The sequence below is a fragment of the Mirounga leonina genome, unplaced genomic scaffold, assembly GCF_011800145.1.
Source record: "Mirounga leonina isolate KUSES-001 unplaced genomic scaffold, KU_Mleo_1.0 Mir_250, whole genome shotgun sequence".
Lineage (NCBI taxonomy): Eukaryota > Metazoa > Chordata > Mammalia > Carnivora > Phocidae > Mirounga > Mirounga leonina.
The window spans coordinates 25525-51809 of NW_023270635.1; the positions used below are offsets into that span (position 1 = coordinate 25525).

Here is a 26285-nt window from a genome sequence, read left to right on the forward strand (position 1 = left end):
CTGCAAGAAATATTAAGGGGCGTTCTATAAAAGGAGAAAGACCCCAAGAGTCATATACAACAGAAATTTATAGGGTCAATCTATAAAAACAACGTTTTCACAGGCAACATGATGACAATTAATTCATATCTTTCAATAATCACTCTCAACGTGAGTGGCCTAAACGCTCCCATAAAACGGCACCAGGTTGCAGATTGGATAAAAAGACAGGACCCATCCATATGCTGCCTACAAGAGATTCATTTTGAACCTAAAGATACATCCAGACTGAAAGTGAAGGGATGGAGATCCATCTTCCATGCCAACGGACCTCAAAAGAAAGCTGGGATAGCAATTCTTATATCAGACAAATTAGATTTTAAACTAAAGACTGTAGTTAGAGACACAGAAGGACACTATATCATTCTTAAAGGGTCTATCCAACAAGAAGATCTAACAATTGTAAATATCTATGCCCCCAACATGGGAGCAGCCATCTACATAAGCCAACTGTTAACCAAAATAAAGAGTCATATTGATAACAATATGTTAATTGTAGGAGACCTCAATACTCCACTCTCAGCAATGGACAGATCATCTAAGCAGAAAATCAACAAAGAAAAAGAGCTTTGAATGACACACTGGACCAGATGGACGTCATAGTTATATATAGAACATTCCACCCTAAAAGTACAGAATACTCATTCTTCTCGAGCGCACATGGAACTTTCTCCAGAACAGACCACATACTAGGTCACAAATCAGGTCTCAACCAATACCAAAAGACTGAGATTATTCCCTGCATATTCTCAGATGGTAATGCTTTAAAACTGGAACTCAATCACAAGAAAAAATTTGGAAGAAATTCAAACACTTGGAAGCTAAAGACCACTCTGCTCAAGAACGTTTGGGTCAACCAGGAAATCAAAGAAGAACTTCAAAAATTCATGGAAACCAATGAGAACAAAAACACATCGGTCCAAAACCTATGGGATACTGCAAAGGCGGTCCTAAGGGGGAAATTCATAGCCATCCAAGCCTCACTCAAAAAAATAGAAAAATCCCGAATTCACCAACTAACTCTACACCTTAAAGAACTAGAGGAAAAGCAACAAACAATGCCTAAGCCACACATTAGAAGAGAAATAATTAAAATTAGAGCAGAGATCAATGAAATAGAAACGAGAAACACAGTAGATCAGATCAACGAAACTAGAAGCTGGTTCTTTGAAAGAATTAATAAGATCGATAAACCACTGGCCAGACTTATCCAAAAGAAAAGAGAAAGGCCCCAAATCAATAAAATCATGAATGAAAGGGGAGAGATCATGACTAACACCAAGGAAATAGAAACAATTATTAGAAATTATTAGCAACATGGGTGCCTGGGTGGCTCAGTTGGTTAAGCGACTGCCTTCGGCTCAGGTCATGATCCTGGAGTCCCGGGATTGAGTCCCACATCGGCCTCCTTGCTCAGCAGGGGGTCTGCTTCTCCCCCTGACCCTCCCCCCTCTCATGTGCTCTCTCTCTCTCTCATTCTCTCTCTCAAATAAATAAAAAAAAATAAAATAAATAAAATAAATAAAAATAAATAAATAAAATCTTTAAAAAAAAAAATTATTAGCAACAACTATATGCCAAAAAATTGAGCAACTTAGATGAAATGGATGCCTTCCTGGAAACCTATAATAAACTCCTAAGACTGAAAAAGGAAGAAATTGACAACCTGAATAGGCCAATAACCAATAACGAAATTGAAGCAGTGATCAAAAACCTCCCAAAAAACAAAGAGTCCAGGGCCTGATGGATTCCCTGGGGAATGCTACCAAACATTCAAAAAAGAAATAATACCTATTCCCCTGAAGCTGTTTCAAAAAATAGAAACAGAGGGGGCGCCTGGGTGGCTCAGTCGTTAAGCGTCTGCCTTCGGCTCAGGTCATGATCCCAGGGTCATGGGATCGAGCCCCGCATCGGGCTCCCTGCTCAGCGGGAAGCCTGCTTCTCCCTCTCCCACTCCTCCTGCTTGTGTTTCCTCTCTCGCTGTCTATCTGTCAGATAAATAAAAAAAAAAAAAAAAAAAACGTATTAAAAAAAAAAATAGAAACAGAAAGAAAGCTTCCAGACTCATTCTATGAGGCCACCATTACCTTAATCCCCAAACCAGGCAAAGACCCCATCAAAAAGGAGAATTTCAGACCAATATCCCTGATGAATATGGATTCTAAAATCCTCAACAAAATCCTAGCTAATAGGATCCAACAATACATTAAAAGCATCATCCACCACGACGAAGTGGGATTTACCCCTGGGATGCAAGGGTGGTTCAATACTCACAAATCAATCAATGTGATAGAACACATTAATAAGAGGAGAGAGAAGAACCATATCATCCTCTTAATTGATGCAGAAAAAGGATTTGACAAAATACAGCATCCTTTCCTGATTAAAACTCTTCAGAGTATAGGGATAGAGGGAACATTCCTCAAGTTCATAAAATCCATCTATGAAAAACCCACAGCGGGTATCATTCTCAATGCAGAAAAGCTGAGAGCCCTTCCCTTAAGATCAGGAACACAAGGATGCCGACTCTCGCCACTATTGTTCAACATAGTACTAGAAGTCCTAGCAACAGCAATCAGACAACAAAAAGAAATAAAAGGAATTCAAACTGGCAAAGAAGAAGTCAAACTCTCTCTCTTCACAGATGACATGATAACCTATGTGGAAAATCCAAAAGACTCCACCCCCAAATTACTAGAACTCATCCAGCAATTCAGTAATGTGGCAGGATACAAAATCAATGCACAGAAATCAGTTGCTTTCTTATACACTAAAAAAGCAACTGTAGAAAGAGAAATTAGAGAAACAATTCCATTTACAATAGCACCAAAAATCATAAGATACCTCAGAGCAAACCTAACCAAAGAGGTAAAGGATCTATACTCTAGGAACTACAGAACATTCATGAAAGAAATTGAAGAAGACATAAAAAGATGGAAAAATATTCCATGCTCATGGATCGGAAGAATAAACATTGTTAAAATGTCTATGCTACCCAGAGCAATCTATACCTTCAATGCCATCCCAGTCAATCCAATGACATTTTTCAAAGTGCTGGAACAAACAATCCTAAAATCTGTACGGAATCAGAAAAGACCCCGAATCGCCAAGGAAATGTTGAAAAAGAAAACAAAGCTGGGGGCATCACGTTGCCTGATTTCAAGCTATATTACAAAGCAGTGATCACTAAGACAGCATGGTACTCGCACAAAAACAGACATATAGACCAATGGAACAGAATAGAGAGCCCAGATATGGACCCTCAACTCTATGGTCAACTAATCTTCGACAAAGCAGGAAAAAATATGCAATGGAAAAAAGACAGTCTCTTCAATAAATGGTGCTGGGAAAATTGGACAGCCACATGCAAAAGAATGAAACTCGACCATTCTCTAACACCATACACAAAGATAAACTCAAAATGGATGAAGGACCTCAATGTGAGATAGGAATCCATCCAAATCCTAGAGGAGAACACAGGCAGTAACCTCTTTGACATCGGCCACAGCAACTTCTTTCAAGATACATCTCCAAAGGCTAGTGAAACAAAAGCAAAAATGAACTTTTGGGACTTCATCAAGATAAAAAGCTTCTGCACAGCAAAGGAAACAGTCAACAAAACAAAGAGGCAACCCACGGAATGGGAGAAGATACTTGCAAATGACGCTACAGATAAAGGGCTGGTATCCAAGATCTATAAAGAACTTCTCAAACTCAACACCCAAAAAACAAATAATCACGTCAAAAACAGACACTTCTCCAAAGAAGACATACAAATGGCTAACAGACACATGAAAAAGTGTTCATCATCATTAGCCATCAGGGAAATTCAAATCAAAACCACATTAAGATACCACCTTAGAAAGGCAAAAATTGACAAGACAAGAAACAACAAATGCTGGAGAGGTTGTGGAGAAAGGGGAACCCTCTTACACTGTTGGTGGGAATGCAAGTTGGTACAGCCACTTTGGAAAACAGTGTGGAGGTGCCTCAAAAAATTAAAAATAGAGCTACCCTATGACCCAGCAATTGCACTCCTGGGTATTTACCCCAAAGACACAGATGTAGTGAAAAGAAGGGCCATATGTACCCCAACGTTCATAGCAGCAATGTCTGTGGAAAGAGCCGAGATCCCCTTCAACAGATGAATGGATAAAGAAGATGTGGTCCATATATACAGCGGAATATTACTCAGCCACCAGAAAGGATGAATACCCAACTTTTACATCAACATGGATGGGACTAGAGGAGATTATGCTAAATGAAATAAGTCAAGCAGAGAAAGTCAATTATATGTTTTCACTTATTTGTGGAACATAAGGAATAGCCAGGAGGACATTAGTAGAAGGAACGGAAAAGAGAAGGGGGGGAAATCAGAGGGAGAGATGAACCATGAGAGCCTATGGACTCTGAGAAACAAACTGAGGGTGTTAGAGGGGAGGGGGTGGGGAGATGGGTTAGCCCGGTGATGGGTATTAAGGAGGGCATGTACTGCATGGAGCACTGGGTGTTATACGAAAACAATGAAGCGTGGAACACTATATCAAAAACTAACGATGTATGGTGATTAACATAACATAATAAAATTAAATTTAAAAAATAAAGGCTGAATAATATTCCATTGTATGTATGTACCACATCTTGTTTATTCATTTATCTGCCGATGGGACTTGGGTTGCTTCCACCTTTGGGCTATTAGTAATAATGCTGCTCTGAACATGGATATACCTAGCTGACATCTTGACTACAACCTCATGAGAGGTCCTAATTCAGAACCAGCTGTTAGGCTGCTCCCAGCCTCCTGACCACCGGACACTGAGATGATAAATGTTTGTTTTAAGCTGTTAGGTTTTGGGGTAACTGACTACCATAGATAACTAATACACCATGTAAGGGCGGGGGGCCAGTAGAGGGACAAGGCACACACTGGCTGATAAAGCCCTCAGTTGAATAATGATGATGGTGAGCTTGACAGTGGCAATAATAATCAATATGTGTTAAGAACCCACTCTGATTATCATTTTCCCCAAAGTTTTGAAAAATAACTACGGTTTTAACAGGAGCATAGGGAAGAAAGTGGTGGAAGGAGAGGCACCCAATGCAGAAAAAATAGATTATGCAGATGTTTAGAGATATGAAATGGTCTTATGTCTAGGGATCTAGTTAGAGGATAGGCAATAATCGAAGGTAGACAGGTAGGCAGGAATCAGATTACTGAACGTCCTGGGAGCCATGTTTTTAATATCCACACTAAAGAAGCCTTATGGTCACTTATCCATGCCTTTTCTCCTGCAAATTCAAAAACTATATTCTATTCATCTCATTTACATCCAACACATAAGCCATGTTGTTTCTTACATTCAGAATAATCTTGGCATCGACTCGGGGCAGCTCATGCACAAAAATGCAAGATCCATTAGACCAGGCAGAGAAGAGGGTCCAAGCTGCCTTTACCCAGCCAGTGTCAGACGTGTTCCAGAAGATGTCTGATTTGGTCAAGTCCACCCACCGTCTGCCAAAAAATTAAAGAAAGTCAGAACCCTCAGCAATGCTTCTACCTTTAAAAAGGATTACATTACCCCTGTTACTTTATTTGGAACCTTGCCCATAGTGGGTACTCACTTATAGTTATCAAATCTGTACAAGAACCATAAAGTCAATCTTTGTCTCAACAAGCATTCATTGAACATATTCTAGGTATTTATGCCCTAGGTGAAGGATATAGAATTAAAAAGACAGCTCCCATGCTTTTAAGAGTTCACAGTCTAGTGGGAGTGATCTATAAGGGAACACATCAGCTCCATACAATGTGATGAGGGCACATTCTTTATTCAACACTTATTCTGGACTTGTCATCAGAGTCTAGGAAAGAATGATTAGTGTTGCTTTGCGGGGCTTATAGGTTAGTAAGTATCAACATCCAGGAGGCCTGTGGAGAGCAAGCTTTCGTAGAGTTCAACACAGAGCTTTATGCAATTACAGAGAACGGGCACCTAACCCAGAGAAAAGTTGGAGATGGGGTCTGAGAAATGCTTCCCCAGAGGAGGTGAGGTCTGCGTGAGATGTAATGATGCATAGGAGCTACCCGGGGGAGGCTGAGAAGGAAGGACATCCCAGGAAGGGGAAGCAGTGCTTGTGAGCATAGAAAAGTGATCATGTTCTGCACTTGGATTCTGGGACACATGGTCTCCTGGTCCTCAACCTACTCAATGGCTGCTCCTTCTTGGTCTTCTCCTCTGAGTTTTCCTTGCTTCTCCCTTCATTGTGGAAAGGCCTCAGGCATTCAGTGCTGAGGCCTCTTCTCTTCTCGGTGTCCATTACTTCTTCACCGATCTCATCCAATCTCATGGCATTAAGGACCACCTTGCTGATAATTCCAGCATGAATCTTTCCCACTACTCTACACATGAATCTCTCCAACTGCCTCCCCAGTATCTCCATTCTTAACTCAGGGTATGGAGATGTCTACTAAGCATCTCAAACTCAGAACGCCAAACACAGACTCCTCATGTTCCTCCCAACAGACAGCTCATCCCAGTCTTCCTGCTATCAGTTAATGCTTCTGGTTGTTCAGGCCATAAAACCTGGCGTCATCCCTGACTCTTCACTTTCTCTCTTGCTTCATGTCAAATCTGTCAGGAGATCTTATCAGGCCCACGTTCACAATACATTCAGAATCTTAGCTCCTCTCACTCCCCGCCCCGGGGAAGCCTCCACCTTTGCCTCTTAACGCGACTGTTCTCTGAGGTGGGCCTCTGCTTCATCTCTTGCCCCCTACAGTTTATTCTCAACCCAAACTCCTGCGAGATCCTTTAAAAAAAAAAAAAAAATCAGATCACGTCAATCCTCTGCTCAAAATACTCCAGTGTTCCTCAGAAAATTAAACATAGAATCACCGTACAATCCAGCAATGCCACTTCTGGGTATATGCTCAAAAGAAGTGAAGGCAGAGTTTTGGAAAGACATGCTTATATACCCATGTTAAGAGCAGGACTAGTCACAACAGCCGAAAAGTTGGGGAGCACCCCAAGTGTCCATCCATGGGTGACTGGGTAAACAACACTGGTATGTCACACACATGGTAATATTGTTGAGCCTTAACAAGGAAGGAAATTCTGACACCTGCTACAACGTGGATGAAACTTGAGGACATTATGCTAAGTGAAATGAGTCAGACATCAAAGGGAAAATACTGTATAATTCCCCCTATAGGCAGTTCCCAGAGTAGTCAAGTTCATAGAGACAGAAAGTAGAATGGCGGTTGTCAGGGGGGAGCAGGGAGGGAATGGGGAATTATTGTGTAATGTGTATTGGGTAATGTGGATTCAGATTTGCAAAATGGAAACGTTCCCGAGATGGATGGTGGGGATGACTGCACGACGTGAATGTCCTTAATGACACTGAAGTCTACACTTAAAAATGGTTAATTTTATGTGAAGTATCTTTTACCACAATTAAAAACAAAAATAGAAACAAAAAACCTCCAATGGCTTCTCACCTCTCTCAAAGCAAAGCCCAAAGCCTTCAGATTCTACCGGATTTGCCACTTTGTTAGCTCTCTGACCTCACTCTTGCCACTGTGCACCTTACTCACATTCCTCCAGCTCACTCCCTGGTACCTTCCACTGGCCAGAAAACCCAGTCCGTAGCTGGCCTGGGAGTGCTCAACCATCTTGGGGGCCCCGGTGGTGCCACTTGTGAAGTAGATGGCCAGAGGGTCTTGACTCTTGGTCCTCACACAGTTGTGCTCTGTGGATGCCTCACTGTAAAATATAAAAATCCTCGGTAGCATTACAAGTAGTAGAAATAGTCATCATAATAATATTTATAACAATACTGGCCACCATTTTAATAAATACTCCATGTGAGGCACTGTGCTAGAAGCTCCAGCTTGCATCTCTGGGCCCTACGATGACCTCCCGGCATAGGTACTACTCTCATTAGAAGCCTTTGTAAATAAGGAAATGGAAGCTCAAAATTGGTGCAGTGACTCACTCAAAAGAGCCTGTGCTCCTCCAGCAGGGCAGGAGGACTTTCTGGTGGAACACGCACGTTTCCGTGCCTATGCTTCTGCACAACGGGGCACAGCCTCACGCCCACCTCAATTCCCAATAGTTTAGGGCTGAAGGGTTCCCTAAATTCAGAGATTTGAGATCTGCATAATTCCTGAAGTTCTGTGATCTGGAGAATCTTCTCACCGACTGGTTCTCAACCCTGGCTACACCATAGGAGCACCAGGTGAGTTTTTAAAAGAAATACCATTGCTTGGGCCCCACCCTGGAGAAAAACCAGAATCTTCAATGGTGGGCCTAGGCATTGGGGGTTCTTTTGTGGTTTTGTTTTTGAGACAGAGTGCGTGTGAGCACTTGAAGGGCGGTGGCAGGGGGAGGTGGTAGGGGGAGAGGGAGAGAGAGAATGTTAAGCAGGCTCCATGCCCAGCGCAGAATGCAACACAGGGCTCTGTCCCATGACCCCTGAGATCATGACCTGAGCTGAAATCAAGAGTTGGATGCTTAACTGACTGAGCCACCCGGGTGCCCCTGTGGTTTTTGTGTGTGTGGTTTTTTTTTTTTAAAGCTCCTCCGTTAATTCTGATGACAGGCGAAATTGAGAATCACTGGTCTAGGCCAACCTGACAGCTCACAGAAATCATCTGGGCAGATCTCTTACAACACAGAGTCCCAGGGCCTTAGCTCAGATATGTCTGGTTACATAAGTCAGATGGGGGGGGGGGCCTTAGAACCTGAATTTAAAACAGCACCCGAAGATAAATAGCTAAATAAAATTTTAAAAAGAGAATTTTCCATAATCTTAGGGTAGAAAGTTTGCATTCTAGGGTAGGCAAGAACAATCTGAAGCGTATTTACCATATCCGCAAACTTAGAAATATATCTTTTGTACTTAACTTCATTACCTATACATGTTAAGTATCTTCTGTTTCAGTTTCTGCTGCTAATCACTACATTGAAATATAATAATATAGGATTTTTAAAAAGCCACATGTTGGAAATACAATATTTTGGAAAATACAGGATATATTATTTATAATGCATGCTTGTGGGTCTTATCCTAAAAATTGTGACACATTTAAGAGAATGTGGCACATAGTTCTTTTTCAAATGAAGCTACTGATAAGAGACAAATGTTGATATTAGTAAAAAAATAAATAAATAAAACAAAGTAGAACAATACCCAGGTGAATGTGAGACAGCTGGTCTGTGGGATGGGCATTTGTGACTTAATGGTGCAGGCCCCTGACAGGGCCCCTTTTTGCTTCTGCTTCTGATCAAGACAAAATCTCAAATTCCCAGGTAGGCTTCCACCAGGGCATTGCTCAAAGCAAAGGGCTTTTGGTTCTGTCCCAATCTGATGTAACTACTTGTTAGCATCTTGCATAAGTCACTTTACTTATCAGTTCTTCACCTGTAAAATTGGGTTAAAGTGCATTTCATAGGGTTTTTTCCAAGGATTAAATAAGACGAAGTCTGATTCATTATTGGGCTCTGAGCACCAAACACAATGCTTATAACAAAATAGATGTTCATTACACCTTGGTGCATGAATGAATGTAAATAAATGCTTACCTAGCACTATGCCTGGCATACACTAAGCACACGATGCATGGTAGCTATTATTATATTACTAATTGATCACCTACTATGTCCTAAATGCATCCTATGGGTTATCTTGTTTACTCTGGCTAATAGCTCTGCAACCACCACCACCATTATTGAAGTAAATGACGCCCAGAAAAGCTAATGATGATTCTAGTAGCTAGTCACTGCCTCAGCGAGTGACTTTGAAGGATCTTAAAGTGGTCACCAGAATTAGATCTCAGGTCCATCTGGCCCCAGTGAGTGCTCCTTTCTGGTTTACTCTCTTCCTGAACAATCAGTGATGCATTCCATCTCCTATTACTTAAAGGGGAAAAGCCTTGGCCTCGTCTTTATGTTGTTCTCTGGAGAGCCCCAACTTACTGGAGGAGTTCCCTGAAGTTCATCCAGCCTGGTCGACTGCCGTCTGACACCAGTAGCTTGGACTGGAGGGAGGGACAGTCGGTGCTAATGGCGCCCACCCGCGGAGCCAGGGAGTCACTGGTGATAATGGACTTGGCCCCGGACGCCTGCAGCCGATATCTGAGGTCCTTCTCCGTCAGCTGAGAGACACCTGGGATCATGACAGCCCCTGGAATCACACAGAGAAGGGATGTTGACTGGGCGACAGGGGAAGACCCCTGTGAAGAGGTCCAGACCAGATTTCCCCATCAGAGATAGGAACAGGAAGGGACTAGAAAGAGATGGAATGCCTGAACTGGCAAAGGTAACAATAATGATAATAATGAAATCCAGACTGTGTTTATGGAGCACTTACACATGCTAAGAACTATACATGCCTTATTTTATTTAATTCTCACAACCCTGGAGAGTAGATGCTATTATTACACCCATTTTGCAGATTAAAACAACAACAACAGCAACAATTAAGACAGACCCTGATGCCTTAATTAAATGGGATAACTTGCCCAAGGTCACATGGCTAACATTTTGTAGAGCTGGGATAGTGAATCCAGGAGGTAGTAAGCCTAGGCGTCCATGATCTCGAATATTATATTATATTGCCTTAGAGATGACCTAGTTCAATGGTTTTCCCTGCCTGCAAATAAAAGGCTATGACAAATCCTAGTGTTGAGAGTGGATCTCTTGGGGTGGGAGGCAGGAGGGCAGATATAGTAGGTGGGAGCTCCAGGACTCATATAACTTCAACCAAAGCCATGCTGAAGGTACCTGAGTCCATCTTTTCCCAAGCGGAAAGGATGTGGAAGTGGAAAGCAGCAACAAATTTTAATCAGACACGTGAAAAACCACCTGAGTATCTCAGAACGGAGGATGTAAACACCCCCATGGAACCAAGCACTCTCATTTCACAGATGAGAAGAGATCCTAAAGGAATCGATCATCCTGCCATGGCCAGTGAGTGAGGCCAGTAAACAGAGGAAGAGGCCAATCCCAAATGGTGTAGGAGCCAAACCAGAGTTCTCATTACCCTTCCCTTTATTTCCTAAACTTTTACAGGATTTAAACCCCAGCATGAACACTTTTGGAGCTAAATCGTGTTTCTTGGGTTCATCTCTCTGCTTTAGCTATTTCCAGAACAAGTCTGTCCCACCAGAGTTGTGTGTGGTGCTTTGGGAGCCCAGTCAGAGGGTGGAGAGCTGGGGCTTTCAGCAAGAGAAATGAGTCCAATACCTTAGACTGGAAGAGAGGTGATCAGTGCACATCAGGAGAACGTGAGAATGTGAGAATGTGAGGACATCCAGCTTGGGTATCCTCTAAGATGTTGGAGAGGATGCTGGGCTTGACATAGTCATATGTGTTGTTGTCTTGAGTTATTTTATTTGGACATCAAAGAAATGGGTGAAGCTGCCTAACTGGGGGAACTGGGGACATTTAGGTAATAGGGAAAAGAATGAAAATAATACCCCAAAAGGAAGTTTTGATCATGCAAAGTGCCCAACACAATGCCTAGCATATAGTAGGCCTCAAGAAAAGTATGAGGGCTCCCTTACCTTGGCCCTCATTTAAATAAACCTTATATGTCATGTAAGAATATGGAGAACTCCCCAAACCTGTGTGCCTCTTTCTTTTCCTCTAGCTGGATACACTAGAATGGTGTTCACTTTTATATATTGTGCAAAAATATATAAAAATAAAATGAAAGTTCCTGCCTTTTTTTTTTTTTTGACAATCCAGTCACAAAATGGTTGACTAAACTTGTTCATATAAAAAAGCTAATTCTCTGGTGTGAGTTTGTATCCCTCTGTTTTGCAAACATTATTTGTGAAAACATCTGTATTTCAGGTAGATTGTTCTGTGGACATGATTGGGAGGGGGTGGACATTTCAAGTGGTAGAAAGTTCCCAGTGGATGGAGAAACCAGCTCTCCACCAAAAGTAGTTGTCTTGCTTTTGTAAAATCAGCAAAAAAAACGCCCAGCCCTTCCAATAAGAGCATCAGACAGGGTCAGCAGAGGCTCTCTGAGTTCTATGGACTGTCCTTTTGCCTCCTCTGCTGGAAGAATCATCCCAGGAAGATCAATGGCCCACTGCCTTGGCCATTCATAACAGCAGGAGGAGGAACCCTCAAGGGCTAATCTTATTGCTTTGATTATTTTGTCCTTCTCTTCTTTCCCTTGGGAGCTGGTAGATGCTGCGGTGGTGAGAGCCATAAAGTCTAAGAGTGAAACTAATGTAGATTGATTATGAAGATCTCTTATCCATAACTGCATTACTCTTCACACACTAGTGGCTTCTAAACCAAAACCAGCAAAAAAAAATATGTTTGGTTTGTCTACTCAGAATTTTTTAAAAGTTTATTTAGTTCTCAACAGTAAAAGATCAGAAGTTGTTTTTTGTTTTGTTTTGTTTTGTTTTCATAAAAATCCAGTTTTCTATCACAAAGTCAGAAGTGCTGGCAATACTGTCCCTCCTTCACACCTGGAAACATCTGGCTGGGTCGAGAAGCACTTGTCCCTGTGTGATGAGGCATGTGAGCTCCAGTTTACTGCAGTCCCCACTGCTCCCTACTGCCTCACACTGACCTACTTTCATCAGTTACATTACCATCTGACCCTTGTGCTCAAATTTGTGATTGTGGGGCAAAGGGGAGGTAAACAAAACTCCACACGGTTCTCTTTGTTCCATCTCCCAAACCATGTGGACTATGCAAAACTCTGGCAGGTGTGTCTACCCCAAATGGTAGTCTCAGCCCCGCTCACTGACCTGTCCGTATGCATGCCACGCTGACCAGCCACCACTCTGGGAGCCGCGGAGCACCAGCATCATCCTGTCCCCAGGCTGAAGGCCACACATGTCCTGGAGCACATTAGCCACATTCCTGGACTGCTCCCCCAGCTCCTCAAAGTTCCACTTGACCTCTGTTCCCTTGCCATTGACCCACCAGAATGCGGGGATCCGGGGCCGGTGCCCAGCCTGGACAGCAGTGTAGGCAGAAAAGAAATAGAAAACATTTGTTGAGGATTTTTGTTTGCTTGTTGTTTTTTTTTAATTTTATTTTTCTGTAGTTATTACAGTCACCGGGTTCCAATTCAAAACAACAAAAAGATGCATTGAGAAGGCTTACTCCCATCCTTGCGCCCATCTATCCTGTTCTCCACTTCACCTGCCTCAATGTGTAACCAATATTATTAGTTTCTTGCATATCCATTCAGTGTTTCTTCAGGCAAACAGTAAGTATATTCTGTTTTCTGTATCACCTTTTTAATGCAAAAGGTAGCATATGATTCATACTGTTCTGTATCCTCCTCTCTTCTTGAGATATAATTCTCATGCCATAAAATTCACTATTCTGAAGTGCACGATTTAATGGGGGTTTTTTTTTGAGATTTTTAACACTTTATTATAAAGTAGCCTTTCTGCTAGATAGTTTTGCCATCTAACTGACATAAGTGTTCTGAGCATGTTGAAAGTAGGCGAGGCTATGCTATGATGCTCAGTAGGTTAGGTGTATTAAATGCATTTTCCAATTATGATATTTTCAACTTACAATGGGTTTTTTTTGCTTTATTTTTTAAATTTTCTAATTATGTTCTGTTAGCCAACATATAGTACATCATTAGTTTTTGATGTAGTGTTCAATGATACCAGAAGATCTAACAATTATAAATATCTATGCCCCCAACATGGGAGCAGCCAATTATATAAACCAATTAATAACCAAAATAAAGAAACATATTGATAATAATACATTAATAGTAGGAGACCTCAACACTCCCCTCTCAGCAATGGACAGATCTCTAAGCAAAAGATCAACAAAGAAACAAGAGCTTTGAATGACATATTGGACCAGATGGACTTTGTAGATATATACAGAACATTCCATCCTGAAACAACAGAATACTCATTCTTCTTGAGTGCACACGGAACTTTCTCCAGAATGGACCACATACTGAGTTACAAATCAGGTCTCAGCAGATATCAAAAGATTGAGATTATTCCCTGCCTGTTATCAGACTACAATGCTTTGAAACTGGAACTCAATCACAAGAAAAATTTGGAAGGAATTCAAACACTTGGAAGTTAAAGAGCATTCTGCTAAAGAATGATTGGGTCAACCAGGAAATTAAAGAACTTAAACAATTCATGGAAACTAATGAGAATGAAAGCACATTGGTCCAAAATCTATGGGATACTGCAAAGGCTGTCCTAAGGGGGAAATACATAGCCATCCAAGCCTCTCTCAAAAAAGTAGAAAGATCCCAAATGCACAAGCTAACCTTACACCTAAAAGAGCTGGAGAAAGAACAGCAAATAAAGCCTAAACCGATCAGGAGAAGAGAAATCATAAAGATTAGAGCAGATATCAATGAAATAGAAACCAGAAAAAGAGTAGAACAAATCAATAAAACTAGAAGTTGGTTCTTTGAAAGAATCAATAAGATCGATAAACCTCTAGCCAGACTTATTCAAAAGAAAAGGGAAAGGACCCAAATTAATAAAATCATGGATGAAAGGGGAGAGATCACGACTAACACCAAGGAAATAGAAACAGTTATTAGAAATTATTACCAGCAACTATATGCCAACAAATTAAGCAACGTGGAAGAAATGGATGCTTTCCTGGAAACTTATAAACTACCAAGACTGAAACAGGAAGAAGTAGACAATCTGAATAGACCAATAACCAGTAACGAAATTGAAGCAGTAATCAAAAACCTCCCAATAAGCAAGAGTCCAGGGCCAGATGGCTTCCCAGGGGAATTCTACCAAACATTTAAAGAAGAAGTAATACCTATTCTACTGAAGCTATTTCAAAAAATAGAAATAGAAGGAAAACTTCCAAACTTGTTCGATGAAGCCAGCATTACCATGATCCCAAAACCAGGCAAAGACCCCATCAAAAAGGAAAATTACAGACCAATATCCCTGATGAACATGGATGCCAAAATACTCAACAAGATCCTAGCCAATAGGATCCAACAGTCCATTACAAGGATTATCCATTACGACCAGGTAGGATTTATTCATGGGATGCAAGGGTGGTTCAATATTCGCAAATCAATCAATGTGATAGATCACATTAATAAAAGACAAGAACCATATGGTCCTCTCAATTGATGCAGAAAAAGCATTTGACAAAATACAGCATCCTTTCTTGATTAAAACTCTTCAGAGTGTAGGGATAGAAGGAACACACCTCAATATCATAAAAGCCATCTATGAAAAGCCCACAGCAAATATCATTCTCAATAGGAAACCCTTAAAGTCAATTCAATGGTTTTTAGTATATTCACAAAGTGGTATAATCATTGCCACAACCTAATTTCAGAACATTTTCATTATCCTAAAAAGAAATACCATACAGATTAGCAGGCACTCCCTATTCCCCCCTCTCCCTAGCCCTTGGCAACCACTAATCTACTTTTTGTCTCTATGGATTTACCTATTCTGGATATTTCATATGAATGGAATCATATAATATGTGCCAGCACCACTAGCTGGAAAGATGATTTTTTTTTTAAAGATTTTATTTATTTATTTATTAGAGAGCAAGCGAGAGAGAACAGCATGAGAGGGGAGAGGGTCAGAGGGAGAAGCAGGCTCCCCTGCTGAGCCGGAAGCCCGACGTGGGACTCGATCCCAGGACTCCAGGATCATGACCTGATCCGAAGGCAGTCGCTTAACCAACTGAGCCACCCAGGCGCCCTGGAAAGATGATTCTTTCCCCCTTGAATTTACTGGCACCTTTGTTGAAAATCAACTGACCGTAGATTTATGGGTTTATTTCTGGACTCTCAATTCTATCCCATTCATCCATATCTATCTTTTTACCAGTGTCACAGTGCCTTTTTTTTTTCTCATACAGGCTTTATTACTGTCACTTAGTAGTAGGTTTTGAAATAGGGAAGTGTGAGTCCTGTTGTGTTTATCAACACTGATGTGGTTATTATGGGTCCCTTGTCTTTCCACGTGAAACTTTGGACAAGCTTATCTATTTCTGCAAAGAAGTCTACTGGGATTTTAATAAAGATTACTTTGAGTATCTAGATCAATTTGGGATATGTAATCATTTTTTTGCAACTTTATAATTTCTCCTTCAATGGCAATCAAGTCTAAAAAATGTACAGTTCAACTCTGTCAAGGGCAGACTTCAGTAAGGGCTAAATGCATACATAATGGAGAGGCTAATATTTTCTGGTGGTTCCTGTTTCTGAAAGTTGAACTTCCTCAGATGTGTTTTAGACTTTTCCCAAAATTGTCACTAAGGGATACGTTACTTTTGCATAACAAGGTAATATCTCAGGAGCATTCTGAGATTCACCCAAATCTTTAATGAGTGCTTCTTTAATAAACACTCCCTGAGCTAGTCCAGCCTTTGGTTAATTTCCAGAGTTCTAAGAAGTAGATTCTGGCAATTTTTCCAAGGTTTTTTATTGTTGTTGTTTTTAGAGAAGATAAAATTTTAGAAAGTCCTTATTCCACCATTTTTGCTGATATAAGCCTATTTGTATTTATCTTTAGGAGAAGTCCTCCAAGGACGATCCCAGTGTGGGAAAAGAGCTCAGATTTTGTAGACAGGAATGGGGCACCCCAGCTCCATCTCTTACACACGCTTCTCATTTTATTCTCACAACAACTCCCGGTGGCAGATGGTATGACTTCCATTTTATAGATGAGAAAATTGAGATCCAAAGAGCTCAGGGCATTTGTACAAGGAACCATGTCTATCTGACTACAAAGCCACCTTCATACTTTACTATATCGACTAACAGTATACTTTTACTGAATCTACTAATAGTAGTATTTTCCTCATTGTTTTTCTTTATACAAGCTCTTCTTAAAATTAACATAATTAAATTGTGTTGAGATAAAGTTTATAGTCTCCTACTATAAAATAAAAGGTTAGCATCTTTAACATAAATAAAAAGTGACTATAAAATACAGAGAGATACACAGCAGACACCTAAAGAAGAGGGGAAAAAAAGGAAGTATATGCTCAGAGACACACAGAGAAATCAAGATGATTTTAATTCAATTCTACATATCTGCCGTGATCTGTAAAAAGCTTTGAGCCTCAGCCATGCTCTCTCCTTATTTAAAAGGGAAGTCCAGGGACACCTGGGTGACTCAGTCAGTTAGGTATCTGACTCTTGATTTCAGCTCAGGTCATGATCTCAGGGTCATGAGATTGAGCCCCATGTGGGCTCCACATGGGGTGTGGAGCCTTCTTAAGATTCTCTCTCTCCCTCTCCCTCTGCCCCTCACCTCTGTGCTCTCTCTCTCAGAAAAAAAGGGAAGTACACAACAGTGGGAGAAATATTAACGAAGAGTAGAAGCAGAACAGAATTTTCTCTTTTGCTTGATCAGAATGATGGGAAGGGAATCAAAGGCAAAATTGTCTCAACTATGTGATTTGTGTTCAGGAATATGAGACACATCAGGGATTGGGCTAAGTGTCTAAGGCTCACGAAACTTGGTCATAGTTCTTTTTTCTCCCTAAGGCTTAAATGCTAACCATTTAAGTTTTAGGACTTGCAAAATTCCCAGGTCAAAATGCTCACCTGTGTTGTAGCCTTTAGTCACACTGCGGTAACTGAGGGCAGCCTCTGAGACCCAAGAGGGACACTAGGACACAGTGGGCTTCACCTTTTCCAGCTGACTCCACATGTCCAGCACATCATGGGCAAAGTTGAAGTACTCAGGCACTGGCTGCCTCCCCAGGCTGATGGCTTCCCAGGTGGCCACAATTTTCTGAGGGTCAGGGAGAGGTGGTTGCTACCCGTGGGGCCCACAGAATCCCCGGGCACTTCTCAGCACCTTGAGGACCCATCCTCTTAGCCATGGCATCATGTTATTGCCTGCAGCCTGTCACCAAAGAGAAGAGAGAGAACACGATCCTGAATTCTGGGCTCTGTGGAGAGACTGAGCTGGAGGAGAAACCTGTAGTCAGCCCCAATGGTGACTACAGTACACACTGACTTGTAAACATAGTCTTGGGCCTTAGTCTTAAATCCACCGTGTGATTTTGATCATTTCTTCTCTCTGAGCCTGAGAGCCATCCCTTCCACCTCTCACTGCCTATGGATCTCTGTGGGTCTCAGAGCCCACTTCTCAAGGCTTCCCAAGCCCACTTTCCCAAGGTAAATCCTGAACTGGCCTGACAAAGCCAAAGAAAGCTCTGGGGCAACACTATCCAATGGAAATGTAATGTGAGCCACACCCGTAATGTACAATTTTCTAGTAGCTTCATTCAAAAAAAAAAAAAATTAAAAGAAACAGGTGAAATGAATTAAAATAATATTTTACTTAGCCAGTATGAAAGATGAAATAAAATGGGGTCATATATGTCAAGGGGTTTTAAAATGAGCCATGAGGGAGGTGGGCTCCTCACCAGTAGAACCATGAACTTTTGAACTATGCCAAACCACAGATACTCTAAGGACTCAGCCTGAATACCTGCAACTTGCTACAGTAGGAGACCTTAGTGATAGCCTTAGCCATCAATTATATTCAGTCAAGATTAGTTTTCTGCCACCAACATCAATCAAAATTCTTTGTAAGCAACATATACAAACATTCCCTTTTGTCTTTAAAAACCCATGCTTTTGGGGGCACCTGGGGGGCTCCATCGGTTAAAGGTCAGACTCTTGATTCCAGCTCAGGTCATGATCTCAGGGTCATGAGATCAAGCCCTGCCTTGGCCCCCTGCAGTGGCTCCATGCTGGGTGTAAGCCTATTTAAGATTCTCTTTCTCCTTCTCCTGACCACTTCCTCTCTCTCTTAAAACAAAAACAAACCTTGCCTTTTGTTCCCTGGAGTAGGGGGTGGGGGTGGGTGGCACTATTTGAGTTGCTGCCCAAATCTGCATTCTCTGAATGGCAATTCTGAGGCCCCAAATAAACGTTTTCTTTTCTTTTTATTTTAGCTTTCCCTCTTTTCTTGGTCAGCACCGCTTATATCCTACAATTTCAACATGTAATCAGTGTAAAAAGAAACTACTAAAGAGAGATTTTACGTTCTTTTTTTTTTTTTGTACTAAGTCCTCACAATCCAACACTTACTTCACACTCAGCGCACACCTCAGTTTGGACTAGCCACATACCAAGGGCTCAACAGCCGGGGGTGGCTAGTGGCTACCGTATTGCACAGGGCAGTCTCGGGGTCCTGCTGTTCAAAGTCTGGTCTATGGGACAGCAGCAGCAGCATCACCTGGGACCCGTGACACCTGCAGAAGCCCAGACCCCACCCCAGACACGTGGAATTAGACTCTGCACTTCAACAGGAGCCCGAGGGAGCTGCGTGCGCTTTGCTTAAAGAGCACTGAGAAGCAGATGCAGGTGCTTTCCACCAAATTCCTCTTGGTCCTAATAGTAACAACAGGATGTGGTACTGTAACTGCCAGCGATGAAAAGTTTGAGCTTCCCCCAGATTCATTTATTAAATCCTAACCCCCAATGTGATCGTAGCAGGAGGTGGGGGCCTTTGGGAGGTGATTAGGTCCTGAGACCTCAGAGAGCTGGCTTGCTCCTTCGGCATGGGGAGGACAGAGCAAAAAGACGCGTCTATGAACCAGAAGCGGGCTCTCAGCAGACAGGAATCTGCCTGCCGCCATTTGATCTTGGAATTCCCAGTCCCTAGAACTGTGAGAAATAAATGTTGTTTAAACCACAGCTGCCCAAACAGACTAAGACAGTGACCAACAATAATAATGTGTCGCAATAACGAGAAAAACAAAAATAATCGCCATCTACAGAAGGCTTACCGTGTACCAAGCTTTGTAGATGTTATTTCCTTAAATCCTTACAACAACTCTATGATATAAATGCTCTTCTCTCTGTTTTACAGATAAAGAAAGTCAGGTTTTAAGAGGACAAGCGACTCGCAGGTCTCACTTCCCAGGAATGCCTAGGCCCCGCCTCTGTTGTGGCTACCAGCTCTGGGGCCTCGGACTCCCCTCCTCTGGCCCTCCCCCACTCCTCCCCTCCCCCCAACTCTGCCCCAAGCCTCTTCCTCTGCCTCCCTCCCCCCGATTCCTCTGCCCCTCGACAGCTGACGATTAGAATCCCCTGGCCTCCCTGCTCACCCAAGGCCATTTCAGGCATGCCCCTCGTTTGAAGCAGCGAAGGCCTCAGGGGCAGCGGACACCTGTCCTTGAAAAGATTTCTCTCCACATCACCTTGCTCTTTTTTTTTTTTTTTAAGATTTTATTCATTTATTCATGAGAGAGAGAGAGAGAGAGAGGCAGAGGGAGAAGCAGGCTCCCAAGGAGCAGAGAGCCCGATGCGGGGCTCGATCCCAGGACCCTGGGATCGTGACCTGAGCCGAAGGCAGATGCTCAACCATCTGAGCCACCCAGGCACCCCTACCTTGCTCTTGAACCCAAGAAATGCAAAAGGGCTTTAACGTTCTGTTTCAGCTGAATGCAGGCCTTAAACATTCAAGTTCCTCCAGGACACTGGAGAAGGCAATTTGCTGACTTGACCTCCCACCTGGAACTTTGGCCCCAAACGCAGCCGAGAGAGACAAGAGCCGGAAGCCAGCAGAGGACGCAGTGGCTTCGACCGGCCAGCTCGCCTGGAGCCAGCGCGAGCGGCCCCGCCCAACTATTCCCACAGCTCGCGGTGGCTCTGGTGGACGTCTTCCCTGAAAATTCAGGTCACCGCCTCATCTGAAGAGAGAACAGGAATTTCATTATGTTCTACCAGAAAGGATACAATCGTAACAATAACATAAGCTAACCATGTTCCTTTTCTCCTCCAAAGCCTCCAATGCATATAGACAGAAAGGAGATTAGTAGTTGCCTGGGGCTGGGTATGTGAACAGGGAATGACTGCAAATGGACACAAAGGCTCTCTTCGAGGTGACAGAAATGTTTTAAATTTGGACTGTGGTCATGGCTGCACAACTCTGTAAATGTATTACTACTACCGATAATAATAATAACGATGATGATGATGGCATATTTGAATGAATTTATGGTATGTAAAATTAAACCTAAAAAAAAATTTTTTTTTGGTAAGCCTCCTATGGCCCACTATCTGGCTCACAGTCCAAGCCGATGTTCCAAGAGCAGTCTGCAAGGCCCTACCTGATTTCCTGGCTCTCCACTCCTACCCACCTCCTAGCTTGGCTCTAGCCACACTGCACTGGTCTGCCTGCCCTTTGTTCTCCCTGCTGCTGGTAAACCTAATCTCTGAGAACAGCAAAAAAGATCCTGTCTCACAGTGTTTGCCTATATCTGCGGTTAAATAGTCCCATGGTGGCCAGGCCAATTTCAAACAACCAAAGTTTTAACAACTGGCTTGCAAAATTCCTGATTACTAATGGTCCCTGGTACGCCCCGGTGAGCTGGCTCCAGCCAGTGCTGCTTCCAGCCTTTGTCCTTGTTGGCTTCCCTGCCAGGACGTTCCTTCCACACGGTTCACTGCCTCACCACTCACACACAGGCCCTATTCAGTGTGCCTTGGGCCACCGCCCCAACCCCAACTAGAACCTTCTCCCATCTGACACTTCCCACCCTCCCTTCTCTCCTTGATTTTCCTCCTTAGCCTTCATTCAATGTATTTTATTAAAAAAAAAAATTTATTTTTTTCCAGTTTTATTGTGGTATGATTGACAGATAAAATTCCATATATTTAAGGTATACGACATGTACGTTATACAGTTAAGCTAATTAATACAACCATCACCTCTTATACTTGCTGTTCAATATTTTCTATTAACTCACTGTGTCATCCGTCCCCTGCCACACATGTACGCTAGAATATAAACTCCACAAGGACGGAGATCTTAGATTTTCAGTACAGCTCTATCTTCAGGACAGTGCCCTGCCACGTAGTGAGAGTTCAGTAAATATTTACTGAGCCAGTGAAGAGTAAATGAGAACTAAAAGTTAGTGAACAGTTTTTATCTGCCAGACATTGCTATGTGTAGGAGGTGAAAACTGACCTCCAGCATTCTAGGTACAAAGTTTGTTTGTTTTTTCTCCTCAGAATCAAACCTAGGCTGGCGTAAGCTCTCAGTCTCCAGGATCTGTGGGAACTCCAGGCTCACTTACTCTTCAGAGCACCTTCCTTACCTATCCTTAGAAGTGGCTCAGGGTCCTTCCGATGGAAGAGAGGCTATGGGTGCCTCATGGAGAGGATGCTTACTTATCAGCCTCCTCGCTCTGCAGTAGTTAGCAACACACTGGGTGCTGGCCCTCCGCTGTGTTTTGTTCCCCTGTGCCTCTGGCTCATTTCCTGGCCAGGCCAGGGTGGCCCATTTCCATGGAGGCAGCAGCTCCTCTCCCTCCCCACCAAGCGTGGCCACAGAGAATCATCTCTTTGGCCTTCAAATTCCATTTCCCCTCAGTGCCCAGACCTCTCTACTGGGTCCCAGGCAACCATTCTCATCTGCAAATCTGCAGCCATATCTAAAGATACAATCTCTACTCTCAGGGAGGTGGATGGACAGATGACCTGCTCTTCAGGCAGCCTGGTCTCAACATCACTGCTGTCCATCAGTATTTGGTAAGAATCAGGCAGCACAGAACTGGGGCGGGGTGGGGGGGGAGCTGCAGACTGACAAAAATGATGATGATGCTAACAATAACAATAACTGCCTTCCGTTTAGTCATTCAACAAAGATTCTGGAGCATCTGTTACCTGCTAGGCAAAGTAAATTATAAGGAATTTAGAAGGTCCTGTGAAGAAAAATAAAGCCGAGAAAGAGACAGAAAGTACCCGAGAGTGGGTTGGGGAAGTTAATGGTTTTAAGCAAAGTGATCGGAAAGACCCAGCCTGAGAAAGTGATATTTGAGCAAAGACTTGCAGGAGATTGAGAGAGTAAACCTGAATACACCTGGGTGAAGAGCTGTCAGCAGAGGAAACCACAAGTGCCCCTGAGGTGGGAGTGTGACTGTCACACTGGAGGAACGACAGGAAGGCCAGTGTGGCTGGAGCAGGGAGTGGGACAGAGGCTAGGAGGTGGGACGAGGGCCGGCTTTCTGCCCTCGGGGTACCCTGCGCTCACTTGGCTCATGTCAGCTTGGCTAACCCTTCCGACAGCCCTGTGAGTTCAACCATTTTACACGTGAGAAAATGACTCAGAAAGGGTCAGTGACAGGTCCAAGGCCACATAGCTGATTAGAGACGGAGCTGGGATTCCAATTCTAATGTTTAGGCACCAAGTTCTGAGCCTCCCTCCTGTGCCACTCCCAGCACCCCAGGGTGTGTTTTGTTCCTGATGCCCCCTGTGACCCCCAGCCCCACCCCTGTCCTTGGCACGCTCCTCTCAGCAAAGGCAGGGCAGGGTCTTCTTACCCAACAATGGTCATTCTTCCCCAGGGCCACCCTGGTCCTCCAGAACCCCAGAACTTGGAACACTGCTGCTCAGGCTGTTGCAGCCCCAGTGTGTCCAGGAAAGAGGGACTTCATTTCTGCCTCTGGATTTCTTTATAACACCCAGCGGCCTGTGGCTCCTTCTCCGTCGCAAAGGGAAGCCAGGAGCCTGCTCTTCAGGCCACGACCTGACCTCCCTCCTCAAGTGCCCTGGAGTTTGCTGCCTAGCTGGGCCCCAGCAGGCCTGAGTGTAACTAGGCTTCCCACAGGTATGCGCTTGAGTGAAAAGGGCAATTCTGACCACCGGGCCCTGCCCAGGCCGCCTTCCTTCTGCCAAGGTGGTTACAAATTTAAGTGTAGTTTACTGTGTAGATGGCTACACATTAGTATTACCTGAGGGGCTTTAAAAAAGAAAGGTGCCCAGACTCACCCCATACAGACGAATGAAATCAGAACCTAGAATGTTTGGGCTTGAGCATCAGTATTTTCTTGAGGTTCCCCAAGAGATCCTAATGTGCAGTCATGGTTGAAAATCACTGAAATGAACGGTGGGGTTTGTGTGAGAATTAAATTAGGTCATTTTGTTCATTCATAAATTCAAAAACATTCACTAAGCTCCAGATCTGGACCAGGCACTGTTCTAGGGGGTGGGGAAACAGCTGTGAACAAAGACACTCACATGAAGAAGTTTAGAAACATACACACTGGATACTCAGAAAGAATAATACAGGATTTGAAGCAAACAGGGGTGATGTCGCCAAGAGTGCTGGAGGCAGAGGTGGCGGTGGGGGGACAGAGCGGCCTGGGAAGACCCTTCCTCGGAGGAGCTGGTGTTTTTGCTGGGACCTAAATGACCAAAAAAGGCTGCAGATCAGGGTAAGGGTGTTCCAGGTAGAAGCAAAGGTCCCAGGCAGGGTGTGCCTGAGGAAAGGGAAGGAACCAGCATGGCTGACATGCTGTGAGTGGGAGGGAGAGCAGAGAGCTGAGGTCAGAGGGTGAGGATGATGGGTGCAGAGCTGCAGTGGACTGTATATGATGGCAGGCCCCTGGACTCTTCCATAAGAGAGTGATGTGATCTAAGCTATGTTTCAGAAGGAAATCTCTAAATTCTGTGTGAGGAATGGGTTGGGGGAAGGCAAAAAGAATAAGCAGAGAGGAGGCCACTGTTCTGACCAGACCAGACACAATGGTGGCCGGGACAGAGGGCTGTTGGTGGTGGAGACCAGGGACATTTCGTGCTCAAAGCAGTGGCAGGTGGTAGCAAGCCCTTCTGCCTTAGCTACTCTTATTCTTATTTATTCTTACTCACAAAAGTTTCCTATCATGGCCCTCCTCCGTCTGTGGGGGTGGGGGGTAGAGATGCTGGAACTAGGCTTGAAATGTGTGTGGCTGGGGCTGAGCTTTCCTCAGAGGGACACAGAGGAGCCACTGGGTCATCAGGCCAGAGGGGTGGGTGCAGGGAGGGGCTGGGTTCCTGGGCAGGGGCAGGGGCAGGGGTCTGGGTGGGGCTGAGGGCACAGCGACGGGGGTTGGAATCAGAATGGGGTCCAGAGTTTGAGGGGGAGCCCTGTCATGAGCTGAGCTGTGGCCAGAGAGGGTCTCAGGAGAGAGAGCAAGGGGTTGTGTGTGGAAAGGGGGTGGAGGGGTGGGCAGAGAGAGAGAGAGAGAACCTGCCCCCTCGCACTCTTTTCCCAGAAATGCATATAATTCACTTTCTTGCTCCCTTCAGTCTGTTGAACAAAATAAATTTTAAAGATCTTATTTGCTTTGTTCAGTAATTCATGAATCAGGCAGCATCCCATCTAGCAGATGGAAAGGAGCTCTGAGGAGCTGTACAATATGAAAGACTTTTACAAGCTAAAGGGAGCAGGAGCAAGGAAATTATACTAGACAAAAAGTCTGGTTGGTAATTACAAGGTCGCCTTCCTTTAGGGGGTGGCAGATGATCTAACTAGTGCTGATCAGGTGACTGCTGATTGAGTGGTTTAATATTCCATTTCTGGGAGAGCCGAAGACTGTAACTAAGTTAAGTCTCAGTTTGGTGACATGGGACTCACCACAAGTGACTCCATTTGGGGCCTGTTGTCTTGCTTTTAACGAGTCAAACAGCAACTTCTGAGTGAAGTTCTCATGGTCGCCCTATTTAAAGTGTCAACGTGCCCCGTTTCACAGGCTCAATTTCAAATCTTCCCTGATGGGCTTTTTGTCCTTAGCGCTCATCAGCATCTGACAGATAGTCATATATTCTTATTTCTTTATCTCATTCACTATGTTCCCCCTCTTGTAGAGTGTAAGCTCTGCGAACACAAGGGGTATTGTCTATTTTGTTCACTTCTCTATCCCCAGTGCCTAGAATGGTACTTAGCATGTATTTATTAAGACCTCAGGATATATTTGACCTTGTTATATATATATATGAATGAATGAGTGAGTGAATGAGTGAATGAATAAAAGTTGTCACCAGGATCCACAGGAATTTGACCATGGAGGGATTTCTCCACCAGGTGGGGACCTGGTGGAGAAGTCTCCATCCTGTGAGGCCTGAAGCACTGAAAGCCTTCTAGGCTTGTACTCAAACCTGCCCAGGTTAGCAGGAAACCTGCTACCTCCTCAGGGCCCTCCCATTACCCCATCTCCATGAATTGATCAGGAACCCCTGAGAATACTCTGTTTGTTTAAAGATTTTTATTTATTTGTCAGAGAGATTGAGAGAGAGAAAGAGCACAAGCAGGGGGAGCGGCAGGCAGAGAGAGAAGCAGGCTCCCCACCAAGCAAGGAGCCTGCTGTGGGACTCGATCCCAGGACTCTGGGATCATGACATGAGCCAAAGGCAGACGCTAAACCAACTGAGCCACCCAGCCATCCCTGTTTGTTTTTTTATAAGTATTTATAAGTTTTTTATTTTTACA

General features: G+C 43.6%; 2 protein-coding genes across 2 annotated transcripts in view; one reads left to right on the plus strand and one right to left on the minus strand.

Annotated features, from left to right (window-relative positions):
- The window catches only part of ACSM5 (acyl-CoA synthetase medium chain family member 5), a 45203-nt gene extending 25219 nt beyond the window's left edge, over positions 1-19984 (minus strand). The window contains 7 exon segments of the mRNA XM_035029517.1: positions 5398-5551; positions 7659-7802; positions 10017-10224; positions 12818-12868; positions 12871-13027; positions 17702-17920; positions 19818-19984. Coding sequence (XP_034885408.1) covers positions 5398-5551; positions 7659-7802; positions 10017-10224; positions 12818-12868; positions 12871-13027; positions 17702-17905 — 918 coding nt within the window. The 5' untranslated portion in view covers positions 17906-17920; positions 19818-19984.
- Positions 19985-23616: 3632 nt separating this feature from the next.
- The window catches only part of PDILT (protein disulfide isomerase like, testis expressed), a 43360-nt gene continuing 40691 nt past the window's right edge, over positions 23617-26285 (plus strand). Inside the window, exon 1 of the mRNA XM_035029518.1 lies at positions 23617-23645. The gene's annotated coding sequence lies outside the window, so the exon portion shown is untranslated. The remainder of the gene's footprint in view (positions 23646-26285) is intronic.